Below are 20,474 nucleotides of genomic sequence, written 5' to 3' on the forward strand. Positions count from 1 at the left end.
CAGAGGTTGAGCACCTGCTTCCCATGTGCTAGGTCCCAGGTTCAATCCCTGGTGCTGCCTGATAAATGAAAACAAAATTTAAAAAGGAAAATAAAGACCAATCTCTCTTAAGAGCTAGATGGAAAAATTCTCAATAAAATACTTGCAAATACAATCCAACAGCATATCAAAAGATTTATACAGCATGACCAAGTGGGATTTATTCCTGGTATGCAAGAGTGGTTCAACATAAGAAAATCAACATAATATACCACATTTACAAACTGAAAGAAAAAAAAACACATGACCATCTTGATAGATACAGAAAAGGCATTCAACAAAATCCAGCATCCTTTTTTCTTTTCTTTTTAATGAAGTACTGGGGATTGAACCCAGGATCTCATACATGGGAACCCTGCGCTTGACCACTGAACTACACCTGCTCCCACATCCTTTCTTGATAAAAAACACTATGAGGGAAGCGGATTTGGCTCAACTGATAGAGCGTCCACCTACCGTATGGGAAGTCCAGGGTTCAAACCCAGGGCCTCCTTACTCATAAAGTGAGCTGACCCATGCACAATGCTGAGGCATACAAGAAGTGCCATGCCAAACAGGGGTGTCCCCTGCATAGGGGAGCCCCACGTGCAAGGAGTGCACCCTGTAAGGAGATCCGCCCTGCACAAAAAAAGTGCAGCCTGCCCAGGAATGGGGCCACACACTCGGATCGCTGACGCAGCAAGATGATGCAACAAAAAGAGACACTGATTCCCAGTGTCATTGACAAGATGCAAGTGGACACAGAAGAACACACAGCGAGTGGACACAGAGAGCAGACATGGGGTTAGGGGTGGGAACGGGAGAGAAATAAAAAATAAATTTTTAAAAAAGCACTATGAAAGGAACAGAAGGGAAATTTCTCCATATGATAAAGGGCATATATGAAAAATCCGCAGTCAACATCATATTCAATGGGGAAAGGTTGAAAGCTTTCCCTCTAAGATCAGGAACAAGACAAAGATGCCCACTGTCACCACTGTTATTCAGTATTTAGCTAGAAGTTCTAGCTAGAGCAATTAGACAAGAAAAAATAAGTAAAAGGAATTTATATAGTAAAAGAGGAAGTAAAACTCTCACTATTCATGGATGACATGATCTTATAATTAGAAAATTCTGAAATTTCTACTGCAAAGCTACTTGAGCTAATAAATGAGTTGAGCAAAGTGCCAGGATACAAAATCAACACACAAAAATCAGTAATGTTTCTTCTGTACTCTAGTATTGAAAATCTGAGGAGGAAATCAGAGAAAAAATTCCATTTACAATCGCAACAAAAAGACTCAAATACCTATGAATCAATTTAACCTGATTTAGTCAAGTTACAAAGCTATGTGGTCAAAACAGCATGGTATTAGCATAAAGATAGACACATCAATCCATGGAATAGAATTGATAGTAAGAAATAAACCCTCAGACTCTATGGTCAACTGGTTTCGACAAACCTACCAAAGCCATGTGTATTAATCAGCCAAAAGGGTGCTGATGCAAAATACCAGAAATCAGTTGTTGTTGTTTAAGATTTATTTATTTATTTCTCCCCCCACCCCTCCATTGTCTGCTCTCTGTGTCCGTTTGCTGTGTGTTCTTCTGTGTCTCTTGTATTCTCATTAGGTGGCCCCAGGAACCAAACCTGGGACCTTCTGGAGTGGGAGAGAGGCAATCATTCTCTTGCGCCACCTCAGCTCTCTGATCTGCTGAGTCTCTTATTATCTCTCGTCTGTGTCTCTTTTTGTTGCATCATCTTGCTGCGCCAGCTCTCTGCGTGGGCCAGCACTCCCGCACAGGGCAGCACTCCTGCATGGGGCAGTACTCTGCGCAGGCCAGCACTCTGCATGGGCTACCTTGCCACATAGGCCAGCTTGCCTTCACCAAGAGGCTCTGGGTTTTTAACCCTGCACCTCCTATATGATAGACAGTAACCATAAGAGGTACTTTTTCCACCCAGAGTCTATTGCCACATGTTGACACAAGATGGCAGGCGATGTCTGCGAGGGTTCAGTCTTCCTCCTCCTCCCAAGGCTCCCTGGTCCCAGCTTCTTCCAATCTCAGCCACAGGCTGACACAAGTCTTGTCTCTCTCCCAGGGCTCCTTTCTCTCCAGGCTCAGCTGCTCTGCTCACTCCACAAGGCCAATGGAAAACTGTCAGGCAAACGGCGGGTCTCTCTTCCCAGGGCCTCTGCCATGTGTAATGGAGCCTTCTCTCTGTGCTGACTTCCTGGGCTCCACGATCAAAACTCTAACTTTCCCTGTGAGTCCCACCCCCCACAGCCAACTTAGTCCTTAATCATAATTTAATCAAGTAAAAGTGAAACCTCTGAATCTAATAAAATCTAATATGCCCAGAGGAACAGACCAGTTTACAAACACAGTCCAATATCATTTTTGGAATTCATAAACAATGCCAAACTGCCACACCCAGAATCCTTTTCATTAATTTTCCATTGTTTGTGAGTTAGGAAATGGATGTGATTTTTTGAAAAGATCAAATCATGTATTTTGTATTCACTTTAAATTATATCCCCTTTGACTGTCTATCAATTAAATCAAAGTTTCTTGCTGACCATTGGGTCGATGTCCTACTGACATTTCCTAATCAAAGCCTTAATCATAATTTAATCAAGTAAAAGTGAAACCTCTGAATCCAATACACTCTAATATGCCCAGAGAAACAGACAAGTTTACAAACATAATCCAACATCTATTTTTGGAATTCAGAAACAATACCAAACTGCCACATCATGTTAACAGGGTCAAAGACTCTCTTCAACAAATGGTGCTGGGACAACTAGATATCTATAACCAAAAGAATGAGAGAGGATCCTATCTTGCTCCCTTTATAAGATTCAATTCAAAATGGATCAAAGATCTAAATATAAAAGCAGGACCATAGAACTACTAGAAGTAAATGTCAGGAAACATCTTCAAGATCTTGTGGTAGGTGGTGGTGGTTTCTCAGTTCTTACACCTAAAACACAAGCAGCAAAGAAAAAATAAATAAATGGGACCTCCTCAAAATTAAACATTTTTGCACCTCAAAGGAATTTGTCACAAGGGTGAAAAGGTGGCCAACTCAATGGGAGAAAAAATTTGGAAAAAACATACCCTTTAATATCCACAATATATAAAGAGATGGCTACAACTCAACAATAAAAAACAGGGAAACGGACTTGGCCCAGTGGTTAGGGCGTCCGTCTACCACATGGGAGGTCCGCGGTTCAAACCTCGGGCCTCCTTGACCCGTGTGAAGATGGCCCATGCGCAGTGCTGATGCGTGCAAGGAGTGCCCTGCCACACAGGGGTGTCCCCCACGTAGGGGAGCACCACGCGCAAGGAGTGCACCCATAAGGAGAGCCGCCCAGTGTGAAAGAAAGTGCAACCTGCCTAGGAATGGCGCCGCCCACACTTCCCGAGCCGCTGACGACAACAGAAGCGGACAAAGAAACAAGACGCAGCAAATAGACACAGAACAGACAACCGGGGGTGGGGGGAATTAAATAAATAAATAAATCTTAAAAAAAAAAAAAAAACAATAAAAAGACAAATGACCCAATTTAAAAATGGGCAAAAGACAAATAGACATTTGTCCAAGAAAAGAAATACAAATGGGAAAAAAAAACATAAAAAAATGTTCATCACCACTAGCGGGGAGGGAAATGCAAACCAAAGCTACAATGAGGTATCATTCCACAGGTATTAGAATGGCCGGCCACTCTTAATAAGACAGAAAACTACAAGCGTTGGAGAGGATGTAGAAAGATATGAACACTTACTCACTATTGGTGGGAATGTAGAATGGTAAAACCACTGTGAAGGATTGTTGGAAGTTCCTAAAGAAGTTGAATATATATTTGCCATATAACCCAGCAATACCATTACTGGGTATATATCCAGAAGAACTGAGAGCAGTGACAAAAACAGACATCTGCACACCGGTGTTTATAGTGGCATTAAGAGGAAACAACCCAGGTGCCCATCAACCAATAATAAAAAAAACTGTGGTGTGTACAAACTACGGAATATTATGCAGCTGTACAAAGAAATGAAGTCGTAAAGCATATGGCAACATGGATGAACCTGGAGGACATTATGTTGAGTGGAGCAAGCCAGACACAAAAGGCCAAATACTGTATGATTGTCCTACAGTGAACTAAATATACTGTGTAAACTCATGGAGTTAATCTCTAGAATATAGGCCACCAGAAAATAGGAAAGAGAATGGAAAGCTGAGGGTTAACCTGTGCAGGATTGGTAAAAAGGGTGTTTGTTAATCTTTGGAAATGAGTAGAAAAGGTTTAATTATAATATAGTGTTTTTAACTAGCAGTGCTATTATATGGGTGTTAACAGTGGTTGAAAGGGAAAGTCTAAGTAAGGTCATGTATATTGCTAGAAGGAAAGCTAAAAAATATGAGACTTTATAGCATAATAGAACCTCATCTGAGACATGAATATGGGTAAATTGCATATATTAGTCTCTTTTTCTTTGAAACTGAACAATTTTAAGTTTTTTTGTTTTTTTTTTTTTAAGATTTATTTTTTAAATTTATTTCTCTCCCATTCTACGCCCCGCCCAGTTGTCTGCTCTGTGTGTTCATTCACTGTGTGTTTTTCTGTGACCGCTTCTATCCTTATGACTGGCATTGGGAATCTGTGTCTCTTCTTGTTGCGTCATCTTGCTGCATCAGCTCTTCATGTATGCGGTGCCCTTCCTGGGCAGGCTGCACTTTCTTTCGCGCTGGGCAGCTCTCCTTACGGGGTACACTCCTTGCACGTGGGACTCCCCTACGCGGGGGACACCCCTGCGTGGCAGGGCACTCCTTGCACACATCAGCACTGCGCATGGCCAGCTCCACACGGGTCAAGGAGGCCCGGGGTTTGAACCGCGGACCTCCCATGTGGTAGATGGGCGCCCTAACCACTGGGCCAAGTCCACTTCCCTAATTGTAAGTTAATTTTACAAGATGTTAATATCAAGCAAAAAAATTACACTAAGTGAAAGAAACTAGACACAAAGTATTATATATTATATGATTTCATTTATATAAAGTATAAATATAAATCAATTTATAAAAATGGAATTAGATTACAGGTTATGTAGGGTTGGGAAAGGATGGAGGGATTGAGATGTGACTGCTCGGGTGTGTAGTTTTTCTTTTTGGAGTAATGAAATTGTTTAAAAATATTTTGTAATGAATGCACAACACTGTGATTATACTTAAAGCCATGAGATATATTCATATATCATACAGTCTTGATAAAACTGCTTAATAAATAAATAATTGTGCAAGAAGAGCCAGAAATAACAGCTATGTACAGCTGGGCAGCATAGAGAGATTGAAAGGTGAAGAATTTTCTTGTTTGTTTTTTGTCTTTTTTTTTTATTGTTGTTATTGAAATAATGAACATGCACTAGTAATGATTGACATGATGAATGCGTAACGATGTGATTATACCAGATACCATTGATTGTACACTTTGGATGAATTGTTTGCTTTATTAATATGAATCAATAAAATTGGTTTGTTTAAAGATATATTAGGCATATATTAGATTTATAATAAAATAATAAATATAAGGAGAAAAAGGTGGGGTACAATTTCAGATTTGCAATTTAAAAAATCACAACTCAATCTCAATGTTTTGGGGCTGGTTTTTTGTTGTTTTTTTAAATAGGGGAAGAGCATCTTAAAAATATAGTGTTTTTGTTTTTTGGGGTTTTTTTTAAAGAGTTTTCCACTCAGCCTAAAGCATATCTTGTCATTCTTTTTCACATAGATGTATTTAGGGATTTGGGATAATCTTCCAGGTGTTGTGAAATGTCAGATGGAACAAGCAGTTCATCTTGATTTTGGAACTGAATTGGAACCAAGAAAAGAAATAGTTCTATTTGATAAGCCAACTAGGGGAACTACTGTACAGAAATTCAAAGAAATGGTCTACAGTCTCTTTAAAGTAAGTAAATGCATTCACATGTTTGCTAGTGTGAAGCAGCATACTCTTCCAGAAGAGTTGGCAGTACCTCACCTGAAGCCATTACAATTTGAGATTATTTTACGTATATCAAGAGCTCCATTCTGAGAATTCAAAGAAAAGAAGCAGTGTGTTGGACCATGTTTTACTTTAACATTATTTATAATAGCTAAGAATATCCATATTTGAGGGGGCAATTCGTAACTATATGCACTGTTATATAATTTAACATAACTGGTACAAATCAAAAGAAAAGGAGAAATAAAACTAGAGGTATATATGATTGCAAATTATATAAAAAATTTTAAGGAAATATTTATATAATAAAGATTAAATAGAAATACACAAAAATGAATAGTTAACAGTTTGGGGATGAATTTCCTTTTTGTCAATTTTTATTGCTCTTTTTTTTGTCATACTCAAAATATTTTCTTTAGCCATTTTACATTTTCAGGTGAACCTTAATAGCAAAATACTTTGGGACAATGTAATTTGAACAAAATCATTTTGTAGGGGAGTAGATGTAGCTCAAAGTGGTTGAATGCCTGCTTCCCATGTATGAGGTCCTAGGTTCAATACCCAGTACCTCCTAAAAAAAAGAGCAAAGAAACATGAAAAAACCAACTTGGGGGAGCTGGTATAGCTCAGTAATTGAATGCTGTCTTCCCACATGCAAGCTCCCGGGTTCAACCCCTGGCCCTAGTACCTCAAAAAACAGAAACAAAAAAAAACCCTTAGCGATAACTACAAAATAAGAGAATATAATTTTTAGTCGACTCATTATAACTTTGGATGGGGTACACTACACTGGAATTTTGCAAGTAAACATACAAAATAGGGAATATTTAATGTCTTGGTTAACTTTATTTACCTAAAGGTCTGAGTGGGTGAAGGGAGTTTGAGTGGCCATTTCTTAATAAACAAATTAAGTACACAAAGACTTTTTTTTAATGAGGTACCAGAGATTGAACCCAGAACCTTGTATGTGGGAAGCTGGTGCTCAACCACTGAGCCCCATCTGCTCCCCCACCAATGACTTTTTTTTTTTTTAAGTTTTTTTTATGTAACCCCCACCCAACCCCCATTGTTTGCTGTGTCCATTCACTGTGTGTTCTTCTCCATCCACTTGCATTCTTGTCAGCAGCACCGGGAATCTGTCTTTTTTCTTATGTCATCTTGCTGTGTCAGCTCTCCTTGTGTGCGGCACCACTCCTGAGCAGGCTGCACTTTTTTTGCACAGATGGCTCTCCTTGCAGGGCGCACTCCTCGAGCATGGGGCTCCCTTACGCGGGGGACACCCGTGTGTGGCACGGCACTCCTTGTGCAAATCAGCACTGCGTGTGGGCCAGCTCACCACATGGGTTAGGAGGCCCTGGGTTTGAACCCTGGACCTCCCATATGGTAGGTGGATGCTCTATCAGTTGAGCCAAATCCATTTCCCTTAATGACTCTTAATTTAGACATTGTTACCTTTTAAAAATGAGCATTTTAAAAAATGGCTTCTGATTCAGAGATGCCTGCCATTACATAAAACACAGTTCTAATTAACTTTTGAAGCATCATAAATATTTGAAAATGTAATATATTCCTTTATGGGGATTCAATAGCAAGATTAATCCTAGCACAGTAGTCACATAAATAAAGTTAATGTTAAATGATTTTTTATTCCTCCTGTAAAATTGGCCAAATTCTTATCTTTACTAGGCAAAACTGGGTGATCAAGGAAACCTCTCTGAACTGGTTAATCTCATCCTGACGGTAGCTGATGGAGACAAAGATGGCCAGGTTTCCTTGGGAGAAGCAAAGTCAGCATGGGCACTTCTTCAATTAAATGAATTTCTTCTCATGGTAATACTTCAAGATAAAGAACATACCCCCAAGTTAATGGGATTCTGTGGTGATCTATACGTGATGGGAAGTGTTGAATATACCTCTCTTTATGGTATAAGCCTGCCATGGGTCATTGAACTTTTTATTCCATCTGGGTTCAGAAGAAGCATGGATCAGTTGTTCACACCGTCATGGCCTAGAAAGGCTAAAATAGCCATAGGCCTTCTAGAATTTGTGGAAGATGTTTTCCACGGCCCCTATGGAAACTTCCTCATGTGTGATACTAGTGCCAAAAATCTAGGATATAATGATAAGTATGATTTGAAAATGGTGGACATGAGAAAAATTGTGCCAGAGACAAACCTTAAAGAACTTATTAAGGATCGTCATTGTGAGTCTGATTTAGACTGTGTCTATGGCACAGATTGTAGAACTAGCTGTGATCAGAGTACAATGAAGTGTACTTCTGAAGTGATACAACCAAACTTGGCAAAAGCCTGTCAGTTACTCAAAGACTACCTGCTGCGTGGTGCTCCAAGTGAAATTCGTGAAGAATTAGAAAAGCAGCTTTATTCTTGTATTGCTCTTAAAGTCACAGCAAATCAAATGGAAATGGAACATTCTTTGATACTAAATAATCTAAAGACATTACTGTGGAAGAAAATTTCCTATAGCAATGACTCTTAGTTCATCTGGACATTACCATTGTAGGAAACTTACCACTTCTAAAACAATTTTGCACATTTTTTTAAATGGCTTCTGATTCAGAAATCCCTGCCAGTTATACAAAATCCTTCCCCTGGGCCTAGCTGAGAAACCGTCCTCTTAAAACACATGTGATAATAATGTAATGTCAGGAAGTATAGAATCAACAGGACCACAAGATTTCATTCCTGCCCTTTTAGAAGCCATTACATTTTCCATTGCATCTTTGTGCAACTACTTTGACTAAAGACTTAAAAAATAATGCTGTGAAAACCCTCATTCCATAGAGTGTATTTTGTAGATTTGTTAGCCAAAATACCATTGCTGGAAACTACATTGAAGCTGCTGTTTAAAAGAAAATTTAAACAAATTTACTAATGTTTTAGCATGGTAAAGTTTGCACATTAACAGAAATTGACTGCAAAGCAGGTAAACTTTTTCATAAAACGGATGTTGGGTTGAGCATGGTTGTACTATAGACTTACATTTTAAACCTCATTAGACAAAGTATCCATGGTTTCATGTTTCCTAAGTGGCTCTTTAACTGACCCTCCTAAAATTCCAAATCCCTCAGGAAGTTTTACTTAACAATATATAACTGCCAATTTTTAGCCAAAACTGGCTAAGTGTTCTCATGTGGACCCTAAATTCAGTGTCTATCTTCAAAACTGACATCTTAAGACCCAATCTAGAACTTAAACTATGTGGGAAGGCAAGATCCTGCAATAAAGCATGAAAGACTTTTTAATAATTTTCCATTTCCAAATAGTATTTCCTGTTGGCCGAAGACCTTTTCCAACACATGTACGTTATCCATCTAACGTTTTTTTTTCCATATAAGCTTGGTCTATGTAGGGTTAGTATTTGTTCCCTTTTATGTTATTTTCAAATTTATGTATATTCAGCTCTGGTATGTATCTTTCAACATCTCCATAAAATTAAACACCTTTTAAAGAAAAGACCCATTACTTTCTGCTATAAGTTTTCACCCAGCTAAAGTGAGTGTATTCAAGTTGTGTTGTTCATTGGATTGTTTTCTCAAAAACTGAAGCCACGAATTAACACCACTTTTAAGACTGTATACTTGAAGGTACATTTTCTTCCCATTATTCACGTGGTTACAATAAATGAATGGAAGAATTATTTACTAGTGATGGTTGTCTGTTGCTTGCCAGATTTTTTTAGGAAGAACTGTACATAACTCCTGTCAGGGAGAAGAGAGGCCCAAGAAGTAGATGTGAACTTTGTTTCAAGTAAATATGCAGATAAACTTTTTCACGGTATTTTCTAGTTTCATAACAACAAGAGCTTAACACAGAAATAGCAAGTTGGTAAGTTTATTGTCTTTGTATGAAAAATCTTCATAGAAAATTTCAGTTTGGTTTAGCTCTCAGCAGCCCGCTCCTGAGCTCTGAGGAAACTTGCCTTCTTCTGAGCTACCCGATCTTTCTTTTGGGCAAGAGACATTTTGGGACGATTCCACCTACAAAATAAGTAAAATAAGACAAATATTTTAAAATTATAGCTAAAGAAAATAATATTGAATTTCTATTGAAAACGACAAAGACTATAATCTGATGGAGGTTGAATAACCCAAGTTTCTAACACATGTACTTATTTATGATCTTTAACTTTCCCAACCCCCTACTTCCTGTGACACTGTGCTAGTACCACACAGGCCCAAGAATAAAACGTGAGTGTAATGCCTAGATGATCTCTATTCCATTCGAAGATCAAAACATTTCAACAAGGGAACCAGAGTAGTTCAGTTGGTGAGTGGCAGCTTCCCACAAACAAGGTCCCGAGTTCAACCCCCAGCCCCACTACCTCAAAACAACAAAACAAAACAAACATTTCAGCAGAAGCCAACTATTTTCTTTAGGTAATTAATTTTAAAATGCAGTAATCTGGTAGTTACACTGTATTAGGATAGAATGGGCCACCCCAGTAGTTCCTGAGGCTAATATATTTCTATCACCACAATTACTTTAGCAAACCTGGTTCCCCTTGCTTCTGCAACTTCATGCAGAGCTAGTGATCGAGTTTGCACACCTTCACTGAGAGTCTGACACACCAGATAAAAGGAGGCAGTTAGAAACCACCTCCAAAGATCAAAATTATAAGACGGGAGCGGATGTAGCTCAAATGGTTGAGCATCTAACTTCCCACTTACGAGGTCCCAGGTTCAATCCCCAGTACCTCCTAAAAACAAACAAACAAACAAAAACCAATTCTCATTGGGGAGCAGATGTAGCCCAGTGATTGAGCTCCTGCTTCCCATGTACAAGGTCAATCCACACTACTTCCTTAAAAAAAAAAACAAAAAAAAAAACACAGAGTAAGACACATACCTCTTCTTTTTAACTTCTTTTTTAGGCTTTTCCTCATAGACTGGATTCTCTCGTATAGCAGCATGGGCTTTCTTGTACATCTCCTCCATCTGAAACAAAAAAAATCAAACAGTACTTGGTTTCACTTCACATGTCCTAAACGATATATAATGTGCTATGTATTCTACTACTTGCTCAATTTTGTCCTAAGCCGTATTTTCAAAAGGAACTAATAAAGTTAATATTGGTGTCTACTTAAATTTCTAAATGTTCCCACCTTCTAATAAATTCTTGAACTGTTCAAGTTTAGGACAAGTTGATTTCTATAAAATCTAAATTTAATGCTTCTATTATTAGTGCTTTACTAATATGTATCAAAATTGGCTTAAAAGATGTATGACCAGAAAGCTTTCATTCAACTGGTGATGCATGCAAAACAAAGCATTTAAGATGTTAAGAATATGTGGCACAACACAACATAGTATTAAGGATTAGACACTGACCCTGGGGTCAATAAGCAATTGCCAAATTCATTTTTGTCCTTCCAACATTCCCCAGATTTACATTTTCCATCAGTACCTGGGAAGGTCCTTCAGATATTAGTGTCTAACAGCCCTCTGATATCAGAAGGCAGTCTAATTTTCTTAGAAAACTGTGAAAGGCTATCTGATTAGATATGTGATCAGGCAATTTTGTTCTAAAACTCACCAAAGGACAGTTCTAACTCTTTGAATTATTTCAATTAGTACCCCCAAATTAAAAAAAACTCATGATCCTGTGGAATAGCAAGTCATGGAGAACAGCTCTAAAAGGCCTAAGAGCTCACTATCAAGATCTAGTAACAAATACAGCTCCCTAAAGAATGTTAAGGCATTCCAGGTCTCTAAAAATTACTCAATGTCTACTGCATCACACCATCAACTACCTAAATCCTTTATTTAAAAATTAAAATTGAGGTTTTACCAAAAATATCAGGTAAAAATGCAGGTTTCCCATATAATATCCCTATAGTAACACCTTTCATTAGTATGGTACATGCGTTTCAAATGATGAAAGCACGTATTTTACTATTAAAAACAGTTCCTCGTTTATCTTAGGGTTCACTGTGTTATAGCACTACATGGATCTTTTTTAAAAATTTATTTTAACTATTTTCACAATGTTGTGCTATCATCACTACCATTCATTACCAAAACTTTTCTATCACCACAAATAGAAACTATACAATTTAAACATTAACTCCCTATTCCCTACCCCCATTCCACCCCATCCCCTAATAATCTATATTCTATATTCTAACTTTAACTTTGCTTATTCTAAATATTTCTTATCATTGAGATAATAAAATATTTGTCCTTCCGTGTCTGCCTTATTTCATATATGATGTCTTCAAGGTTCATCCATGTTGTCACATATCAGAACTCCATTCCTTTTTAGAGCTGAATATTCCATTGTGGGCATATAGAAAACGTTTATCAGTTGATGGACACCTGGACTGGTTTCATATTTTGACAACTGTGAATAATGCTATGAACACCAGTGTGCAAATATCTGTTCAAGTCTAAACCTTTGAAAGTTGATTTTCTATAATTTTTATAGCTACATACTGTACTTAATAAATCCACTTCAAATGCATTCACTTAACAAGAAATACAACCATGTTTATAGACAATACCATGAGTTTAGGTAAAGATTGCTTCCATTTGGAGAGCACAGATTTTTGCAAAGGACGTAAATAGCTAAAGAGCGCACTGTAAATAAAATAAATAAGCCGGCTAGAAAAGTACATTAGCCAAACAGCAGTCTGGCTGAAATATAGCATGTATAAAAAACCATTAGGAAATAACAAATTTGAAAGCATACACTGGTAGTTTGGGAAGTTCTGACCAAGTTTTACATGATCAGAGAGATGGCTTAGGAGGAAAAATTGAGACCAACTAGAACAACAGTCTAACAATTATAGTCAGTGATTTCTGCATTCAGAAAGTCCAAAACTTAGTTAAGAACCTTCTCTCCTAAGGCCTCCAAATCAGTGCAATTTCATAACTAGTAACGCACAATAAGCAGAGCAGATTATATTATGACCAAAGAAATGATATCTATAAATAACGAATAGCCAAAAACCACCAAAGGCCTATGCTAGGAGCATCGGAAAGATTCCTAAAAGAATGTTGACAACAGTCTAGCCTACCTAACCTGTTAATACTTTGGTCCAACATCTTAATTATATGTTATTTCATTTTAAGTCAAAGATAACTTATTTGAATCTGTCTATAACTAAAAACATGCCCACATTTAACTTCCAATATGCTATAATCTATAATAAATCTAAAGATTGTACCCACCAAAAATAAGTAAACCTGGTTCTATAAATCAAACAATACGGGCATTTTGAGGTAAATTTTTTTACCATGTCTGGCGTTATGCTGTTCTTTATATATTGAGAGAATTGTTTCTTGTAAGCATCTTCATCTTCCTCCATCAGGTAACGCATATAATCTGCAACGTTCTGACCCATGATGTGCTTCCGATGTACTTCTGCATTGAATTCCTTGCTTTCTGAATCATAACCAGGGAATCGTTTGGTACTAAAATAAAGTTTTTCATATTTTAGTACATATTAGATGGAATCAGTTTACTAGAAGGAATTTATTTCATTCACTCTATATAGGGTAGCTGCCATCAGTCCCGTCTTGAAACAATTAACTGCATCACATGCAACCAAAGGACCAACTACTGACTGCTCAGTTAGTGGGATATCATCATTTAGCAGCTGCTAATCTCTGAATTCTAGGAAAGAAAAACATGCCACAAACACCTTTCAATGAACCAAAGGTCTCCCCCACCAATGTTTAGTTCTCCTGCACATTAGCATAAAATGGAGGTTTCATACTGTTCCAAAGTCCTAGAATTTTCAGTGGTACCTCAAGGTAAATGGCAATTAGTAATTTGCCCAAGATCACAGCTAATGAAACTGTCAAGAAAGAAGGCTCTAGGGACACTTGCACCCCACTAATCCTAACTTTAATGCCTTACAAGAGACCTGACCCGCCCTAAAAAATTTACATAAATCTAGAATAGCAAAATTCAGTTACGTTACATTTTAGGCTTAACAAAAAAAACCTATGGCCAAAAATTAATTTCTTTTGGTTGTTAAATCATCAACCACTAAAATATCCATAAAAGCTACTAAATCACATCAAGGCATTATCTATTCACCACCAACAAAAAATCATCAACTCAAGTACCAAAGGAACTACAATTAAATCTTTTAAGGTTTAGTTCCACGAAGAATCTACTGAAATTTCCAAGAATGGCCTACAGTCTTAATTCTATTTAAAAGTTTAGAAATATTTCATAAGCCTTTTTCTCAAATTCTTTTATTCTAGGGACATTTCCCCCAGAAATCAAAAATCAATTGTCATTCTGCATGGAAAAAAGAAAAGGAATTGGGGTATGCAATCAAGTTGCTCATTTAGAACCAAAATCAATATGCAAAAATGCAGAGGTTTCAAACTCAGCTCTTCCATTTATTGGCTTTATGACGTTGGACAAATTACCTTTAAGCCTCAATTTCTTAATTTATAAAATAGGTTACGATTCCTTACTAGCCTGCCAGATTCCTTTTGTGCGACACCTAGCATATAACAGGCATTCAATGATAGCTACAATTACTTTTATACAATTGATTCAGTAATCTCCACACTCCAACAGAAGTTAGAGAAATAGGGAAGTACTGAGCCCAGGCACTGAGATCTTCAATAAGTATACTACCTGTGAGGGATGGATAAGCCTCCATCCACAGCTCCCTTCAAAGCCCCAAAAACTTTATTTCCAGTGGTAGTTCTGGCAAGTCCTGCATCCAAATAGCAGGTGAAGGCACCAGGTTGACCATCAATACTTTCCACATTGTATTCATCTCCAGTTACTTCCACTTGGCCTTCATAGATCTTGTCCATGCCAAACCTGTTGAGAAGCTATCAACAAAGGCAATCTAAATATCTGTACAAATACATTCAAACTGCTCTAAAATTAAAATCTCAGATCACAAATATAATGATCTGACACCTAAGAAAAAATTTCATTCCATTCATTTATTCCTTTACTCCAATAACCCACTTTAAAAAAAAGATCATTATTTAAATCCTACACAAAAAGAAACTTAAGACTTTCCGTTTCACTCACAACGGTAACCTAAGTTTATATATATAGTCCTTGAATCTTCCCTTCATATCCATACTTGATTTATGCAACAATTAGAATATACAATACTTAATTCAATTGTTACATTTACTGAGGAGATAATTTTCCACATTTGTACAGTCATACTTGGCTACAATAATTCAAAAGTGAATATTAAATGTTATCACATGCTTTTGTCTAAGCTGGAATAAAACCCTAGGAGGATCCTGGGCAAATCTTGTGGCTCTACTCTCCAACCACATTCCTCTCTCAGGTTATACTGCCATCTAGCTATGATTTCACAAGCAGTACCTCGGCACCAAGTTACCCTCGTGACAATATTCCCCACTCAAACTTGTTTATAATCAACAAAGATGTGCGGCCACAACATGGGATACATATGCTTGTATATTTCACTTTAAAGCAAGGTTAGTAACTGAGAAAACTATAAGGCAAATTCACATTTTCATTCCCCCTTTCTGCGTACTACAGCATATACAGGAAGAGCTGCCACCCAGAGGCAAGGATAATTAAAGCAATGATGAATTACAAGTCAAGTCTCTGCACCGTCCATCCCCAAAAGTTTAAGACATTGTTTTTCAAATTTCAGTGTGCATTTAAAATACATATTCTGAGGGCCTGGAGCAGAGCCCCCACAATGGTTCCCAGATGATGCTGACGGTTAGAAGACCACTAGCCACAAGTGGCTTTGGCTACTTTATCAGACAGCTGGTCTAGCCTATACCCATGAACAGCAGAAGAGAGTAAGATAACCACTCTCCCAGATTATTAGGAATTGGATTGCCATTTGAATTAAACCTATTATGAAATCACCTTCACTACAAAAAGCTGATGCTTTCATTAAGCCACAGCTGAGGATGTCTTATCCATGTGTGAAAATCTTACAGATAACTCCAAGCAATGAGTTAACTTCAAAGTACATAAAAAATAACCTTGTACATACCCTGCGAGCCAGCAGCAGGCCAGTACAATATGCTGCAGCATAATTTGTCAGGCCAACCTTCACACCATACTTCGGGAGTTCGTGAGCATAAGCTGCACAGACTATCATATCCCCTTCTATACGGGCATAAGCAATCTGTAGTAAGGAAAAAACCAGGTTAAGCATCTATGCTTTCTTTCACTGTCATCTCAACTATCAAAATTCTCCGTAGTTGTAAAAGCCCAGAAAACTATCATCTAGGAGCAAATTTCTATAGGTCTTTTATGTGGGGGAGACCATCCTACTCATTATTAAAACCATGTGATGTGGGAATCCTGCATGGTATGCACGACTGTCTTGTAAACGCAAAATTTCTCTAATTATTCTACTGAAAAAAGGATGGACCAGAACTTTGTACTTTTCTCAAAATTATCCCCTCACCCTATAACTACAAAATAGTGTAATACGTTAAGTTTCTCTCTTCCTCCAATTAGAAAACAAATCTGATTGTGTTAGGGATTTAGAAACATTGCTGATCTTCAACTGGAGTGCTTTTTTAAAGTGCCGATTTCCCAGGTTCTAACTCTAGATCTACTAGTGGGGAAAAAAAACCCACTCACTCATTTAGAACACTGAACTATTTGGGGTTTTGGGCACACCAGGCAGTAGACTAGACAATCCTTCTCATCTACACATGTGCTTTGCTTTCCAATTATTACAACTTCTCCAGCAGCGCAAATAAAGCCGGGGAGGGAGCAGTTACCAGCCATTGCCTGAGTCTAGAATAAACACTTACCTGACAAATGATATCTCTGTTGGTTACACGAACTATCATCCTGTATTTGGGTGTGTTGTACTTATTTTTATCCTGGATTACCAGGCGTTTCCGAGCATAGTAATCAGTTTTACCCTCTGAAAGAAAAAAATTAAGTTAAGAAAGACTATTACACTTTAAGGTTGATTCTTTAATATTTAAATATGAATAACTGACCATACCTCGTCGTCTTCTAAATTTCACCTGGTATCTCTTGAAATAGGCCTTATTCTTGACAACTTTAACAAACCCCTTTAAGAAAAAAGAATGTTATTAAAACACTAGTAAACATTTTAGGTTGTAATAATTTTGGCATTTGATTTTACAATCATGTAACAAAGTAGCACTTGAATTCCAAGAGTGAATTAACCATCCTTACAACTGAAACTGTAGTTTCTCAACCCAGCTAGGTGGTAGCTTTTCTTTCACTGACATGCTGTTAAATTTTTTAAAAACAGTGAAAATCACTAGAAAAACAAAAAAAAACCCACAAAAACCACAAACCCCAATCTTTTTTTTTTTACTAGACTCAAGAACAGTAATACTGCTGTTATAGTGCTCTAAAAGTTTTTAAACGCTGAAAAGTTTTTAAGCGCTGCTGTACTCTTCCAGCCGTGTACCAGCACCGATGCCTGTGCCTAACTTCTGTGAAGCACTGCTCTAGACAGCAGCCAATCTTGCCAAGTGTCAGTCAGCTCTTACTATGTGCCATTTCGAGAACCTAACCTCAAAGAACTACATTTTCCCTTCTCTTTCCACATATGGTTTTCAAAAGTAAAGTTTGGATAGGGCAGAAGCACATTCACCAGTAGCATCTGATTCAACCACCACTGCACCCCACCCCCACGCCCGCACCTCACCTCTGGGGCCTCATTCCAAAAACCATTAAAAAGGTGGGCCAGGGAGGGACTGAAAAAGGAAGGGGGGAGGCACGTTTCAAACTAAGTGAGCTTTCTGTCGGGGGCCGCCGATGCCACAGGCCTCCATGCCTTACTGACGGTTTCAGCTTGGAAGCTACTCTCTGAGCCCACCGGAACAGGTGCCCTGCCCGCAGACCCAAGGGCCGCGACGCTCTCCCGAAAACCCCCCCAAAAAGTCAGAGGAGCCGGGTCCGAGCAGCCGCAGCCGGTCTCCACTCCAGCGTCCCCGGCCTCTTTCCAGGCTGAGGCCGAGCTGCGTACACTCTCCCCTGGCCGGCCGCTGCCGACGCCCCTTCCAACTACCCAACACTCCCTCCGCAGCCTGTTTACTAAGCTCAGCTCCCGCTCCACGCTGCTGCCACAGCTCCGGCTCCCCTTTTCCGCCGCCCCCTCCCCCAAGCTCGCGGGCCGGGCGGCGGCCATTAGGCCACGCTGGGAACGGCGGCCCATGGCAGAGCCTGTAATCCAAAGCCATCCGCCTCCGGCACCGCGCGGGGCTGCCTCCAGACTGGCGTACGGGGAGGAAGAGCGACCCCCGTGCTTCCGAAGCCCCGAAAGGGAGGGAGGCACTCACCATCCTGCGGATCAGAGAAGAGCGTCCGCGGCTCAGCACAGACCGGCAGGCCCGGGAGCACTACGGGGGGGGAAAAAGACCGCAGCTTCTGCGCAGGCGCAGTATGTAGCACCGACGATCACGCGACAAACGTGCACAAGAGGGAGGGTGCCCGCCCCGAGGCGTGCGGCGTGCCGCCCCCTGCTGGCGGGAGGGCGGAATGCCAACTTGTCCCCGCAGCAACCCATGTTCCCTATCGCGAGGTCCCAAAGTTCCTGACCCAGGATCCTACCTGGATTTTGAAGGGGAGCGCAATGAGCAGGAGCCGGGAGGATTACAAGAGACTTCCGCTTTCTATGCTAGCGAGTTTTCCCATAACAAACATATATTACTTTTGTAAGTAAAAGACACAAAGTTTAAAAGTTAAGGGACTCCACAGGAGGTCTACATACCGCCGCTGCTGTACCCGCCATGTCTAGTGATCCGGCAGAAGTTCCAGCAGCACATTTTGCGAATACTCAACACCACTGGGAAATGGCTTTGCCATCAGTACTTTTAAGGGCACGGGGCGAAGATATGCTCATGTGGTACTGAAGAAAGCAGGCATCAACTTGGCCAGGAGGGAAGGACAGCTCCCTGAGGATGAGGAGAAACGTATGATCACCATTGTGCAGAATCTGCGCCAGTACAAGATCGCAGACTGGTTCTTAGACAGGACATGAAGAATGGAAAATACAGCCAGGTCCTGGCCAATGGTCTGGACAACAAGCTCTGCGAAGACCTGGCGCTCCTGAAGAAGATTTGGGCCCGCAGAGGGCTATGTCACTTCTGGGGTCGTTTCAGAGGTCAGCTACCAAGACCATTGGCCTCTGTGGTCACACTGTGGGTGTCTCCAAGAAGAAATGTCTACAGGCTTTGTCTGTTCATAGAGAATGTGTATACCTGGGGAAAATAAAGTTAGATAGAATGAATGTGCTCTGGAGCCCTCTTGACTCCTGCAGGACCTACCTCTGGGAGGGCTTGTCCTGGGCCAGGGAGTACAGTGTGTCCCCAGGAAGCCTTCCGTGAAGTTCCGGGTCTGGTTTAGGAGCCTCTTCCCTGCGGTTCCACAGCATCTTCCTACCTGCGTAGGCCTCCTCTAGGCTGTAAATTCCCTGAGAATAAGTCCTGCTGTCAGGCTCATCTTTAAATCCCTAGCAGCTAACACAGCACTGACATTTAGTTAGTGCTTGGTAAATATTTGTTAAGTGGTCAGAGACCTACTGCTCTCCCTTCCCTGCCTTCTTTACCTCCATACCCTTCCCTGATCCCTGACCCCTAATTCCTTTTCCCTCCCTCCATCACTCTGAGCTGGTCAGCTTAACTCTGTTTCTGTAAGTCCTTTATTTCATTCTTTTAAAGCTAGTTGGAACTGAGGCATTACCTTTTCCCGTCCTCCACATGGAGATGGAGGAGAACCATCCAACTATCCAGGTTAAAAACAGAACAGGGAAGCAGATACGGCTTAACCAGTTGGGGGCCCACATGGGAGATCCCAGGTTCAGGTCCTGGTGCCTCCTAAAAAAGACAAGCAGACACAGCAAGCAAAACAACAAACAGACAGACAAGGGAACCATGGAGGGGAAGGGAGGATATACTAAGTAAATAAAACTTAAAAAAAAAAAAACCTCTAGAGAAAATATTGCCTCACCTAATGGTATTTCAAGAGTTGGTCTTTGGATTTCTTGCATTGGAATCATTTGGATACTAGTTAAAAAGCATTTTTATGACTATCCCCCATGTCTATTGAAATCAGACTTAGTAGTACCTCAGTCTTAAGTTGGGAGGTCTCAGGAAAGTGGAAAACAAAACAAATCCTACTTTGCCCAATAATGGAATTTGCAGACTCCAACGGAAATAACACACTATTATGGCAAAGCAGCTTAAAATATTCCCATTCTCAGTATGGATTTTGACTCTACACCCCCATCTTCCTTTGATTTAAACCTGCCTTTGGGGAAGATGTGTGCATGTGAGTTTAGCCAAGCAGGAAAGAATGGCAGCTGCTCACTGTCAGAACAAAGAGAAGAGGCCACCAACTAACATGACAAGGCTAAGTGGCTCTGAAAAACTGTCACTGGAATAAATCAGAATGATGATGCCAATTAACTCTAGTTTCAACTTGTAATTCTTCCTTTAATAGGCAAAAT

At 39.7% G+C, this 20,474-nt stretch overlaps 2 protein-coding genes and 2 non-coding genes across 4 annotated transcripts in view; 1 reads left to right on the forward strand and 3 right to left on the reverse strand.

Moving 5' to 3' along the window:
- The window catches only part of DIPK1A (divergent protein kinase domain 1A), a 159,294-nt gene extending 149,608 nt beyond the window's left edge, over positions 1-9,686 (forward strand). Inside the window, exons 4-5 of the mRNA XM_004455593.5 lie at positions 5,814-5,990; positions 7,713-9,686. Coding sequence (XP_004455650.1) covers positions 5,814-5,990; positions 7,713-8,525 — 990 coding nt within the window. The 3' untranslated portion in view covers positions 8,526-9,686. The remainder of the gene's footprint in view (positions 1-5,813; positions 5,991-7,712) is intronic.
- On the reverse strand, positions 8,389-18,428 carry RPL5 (ribosomal protein L5). The gene is made up of 8 exons (XM_004455596.5): positions 18,307-18,428; positions 16,995-17,064; positions 16,795-16,910; positions 16,020-16,154; positions 14,648-14,850; positions 13,284-13,461; positions 10,895-10,983; positions 8,389-10,026 (listed from the first exon to the last, which is right to left on the reverse strand). Exons 1-8 carry the CDS (start codon positions 18,307-18,309, stop codon positions 9,927-9,929), a joined length of 894 nt encoding a protein of 297 aa, XP_004455653.2. The 5' UTR covers positions 18,310-18,428; the 3' UTR covers positions 8,389-9,926.
- On the reverse strand, positions 10,461-10,593 carry LOC111763471 (small nucleolar RNA SNORA66). The gene has a single exon (XR_002796339.1). It is a non-coding gene; the product is annotated as a small nucleolar RNA SNORA66 (small nucleolar RNA).
- Positions 13,549-13,644, reverse strand: LOC111763477 (small nucleolar RNA SNORD21). The gene has a single exon (XR_002796342.1). It is a non-coding gene; the product is annotated as a small nucleolar RNA SNORD21 (small nucleolar RNA).
- Positions 18,429-20,474: the final 2,046 nt, after the last annotated feature.

Source organism: Dasypus novemcinctus, chromosome 9 (genome assembly GCF_030445035.2).
Source record: "Dasypus novemcinctus isolate mDasNov1 chromosome 9, mDasNov1.1.hap2, whole genome shotgun sequence".
Lineage (NCBI taxonomy): Eukaryota > Metazoa > Chordata > Mammalia > Cingulata > Dasypodidae > Dasypus > Dasypus novemcinctus.

Excerpts from the sequence above, each read along its gene's own strand:
- RPL5 (XM_004455596.5), bottom strand. Across the intron at positions 14,851-16,019 it reads GCCTGCTGCTGGCTCGCAGG|CTTCTCAACAGGTTTGGCAT; the intron begins GTATGTACAAGG and ends CTTTGTTGATAG. Across the intron at positions 10,984-13,283 it reads ACAGCATAACGCCAGACATG|ATGGAGGAGATGTACAAGAA; the intron begins GTAAAAAAATTT and ends TTTTTGTTTCAG.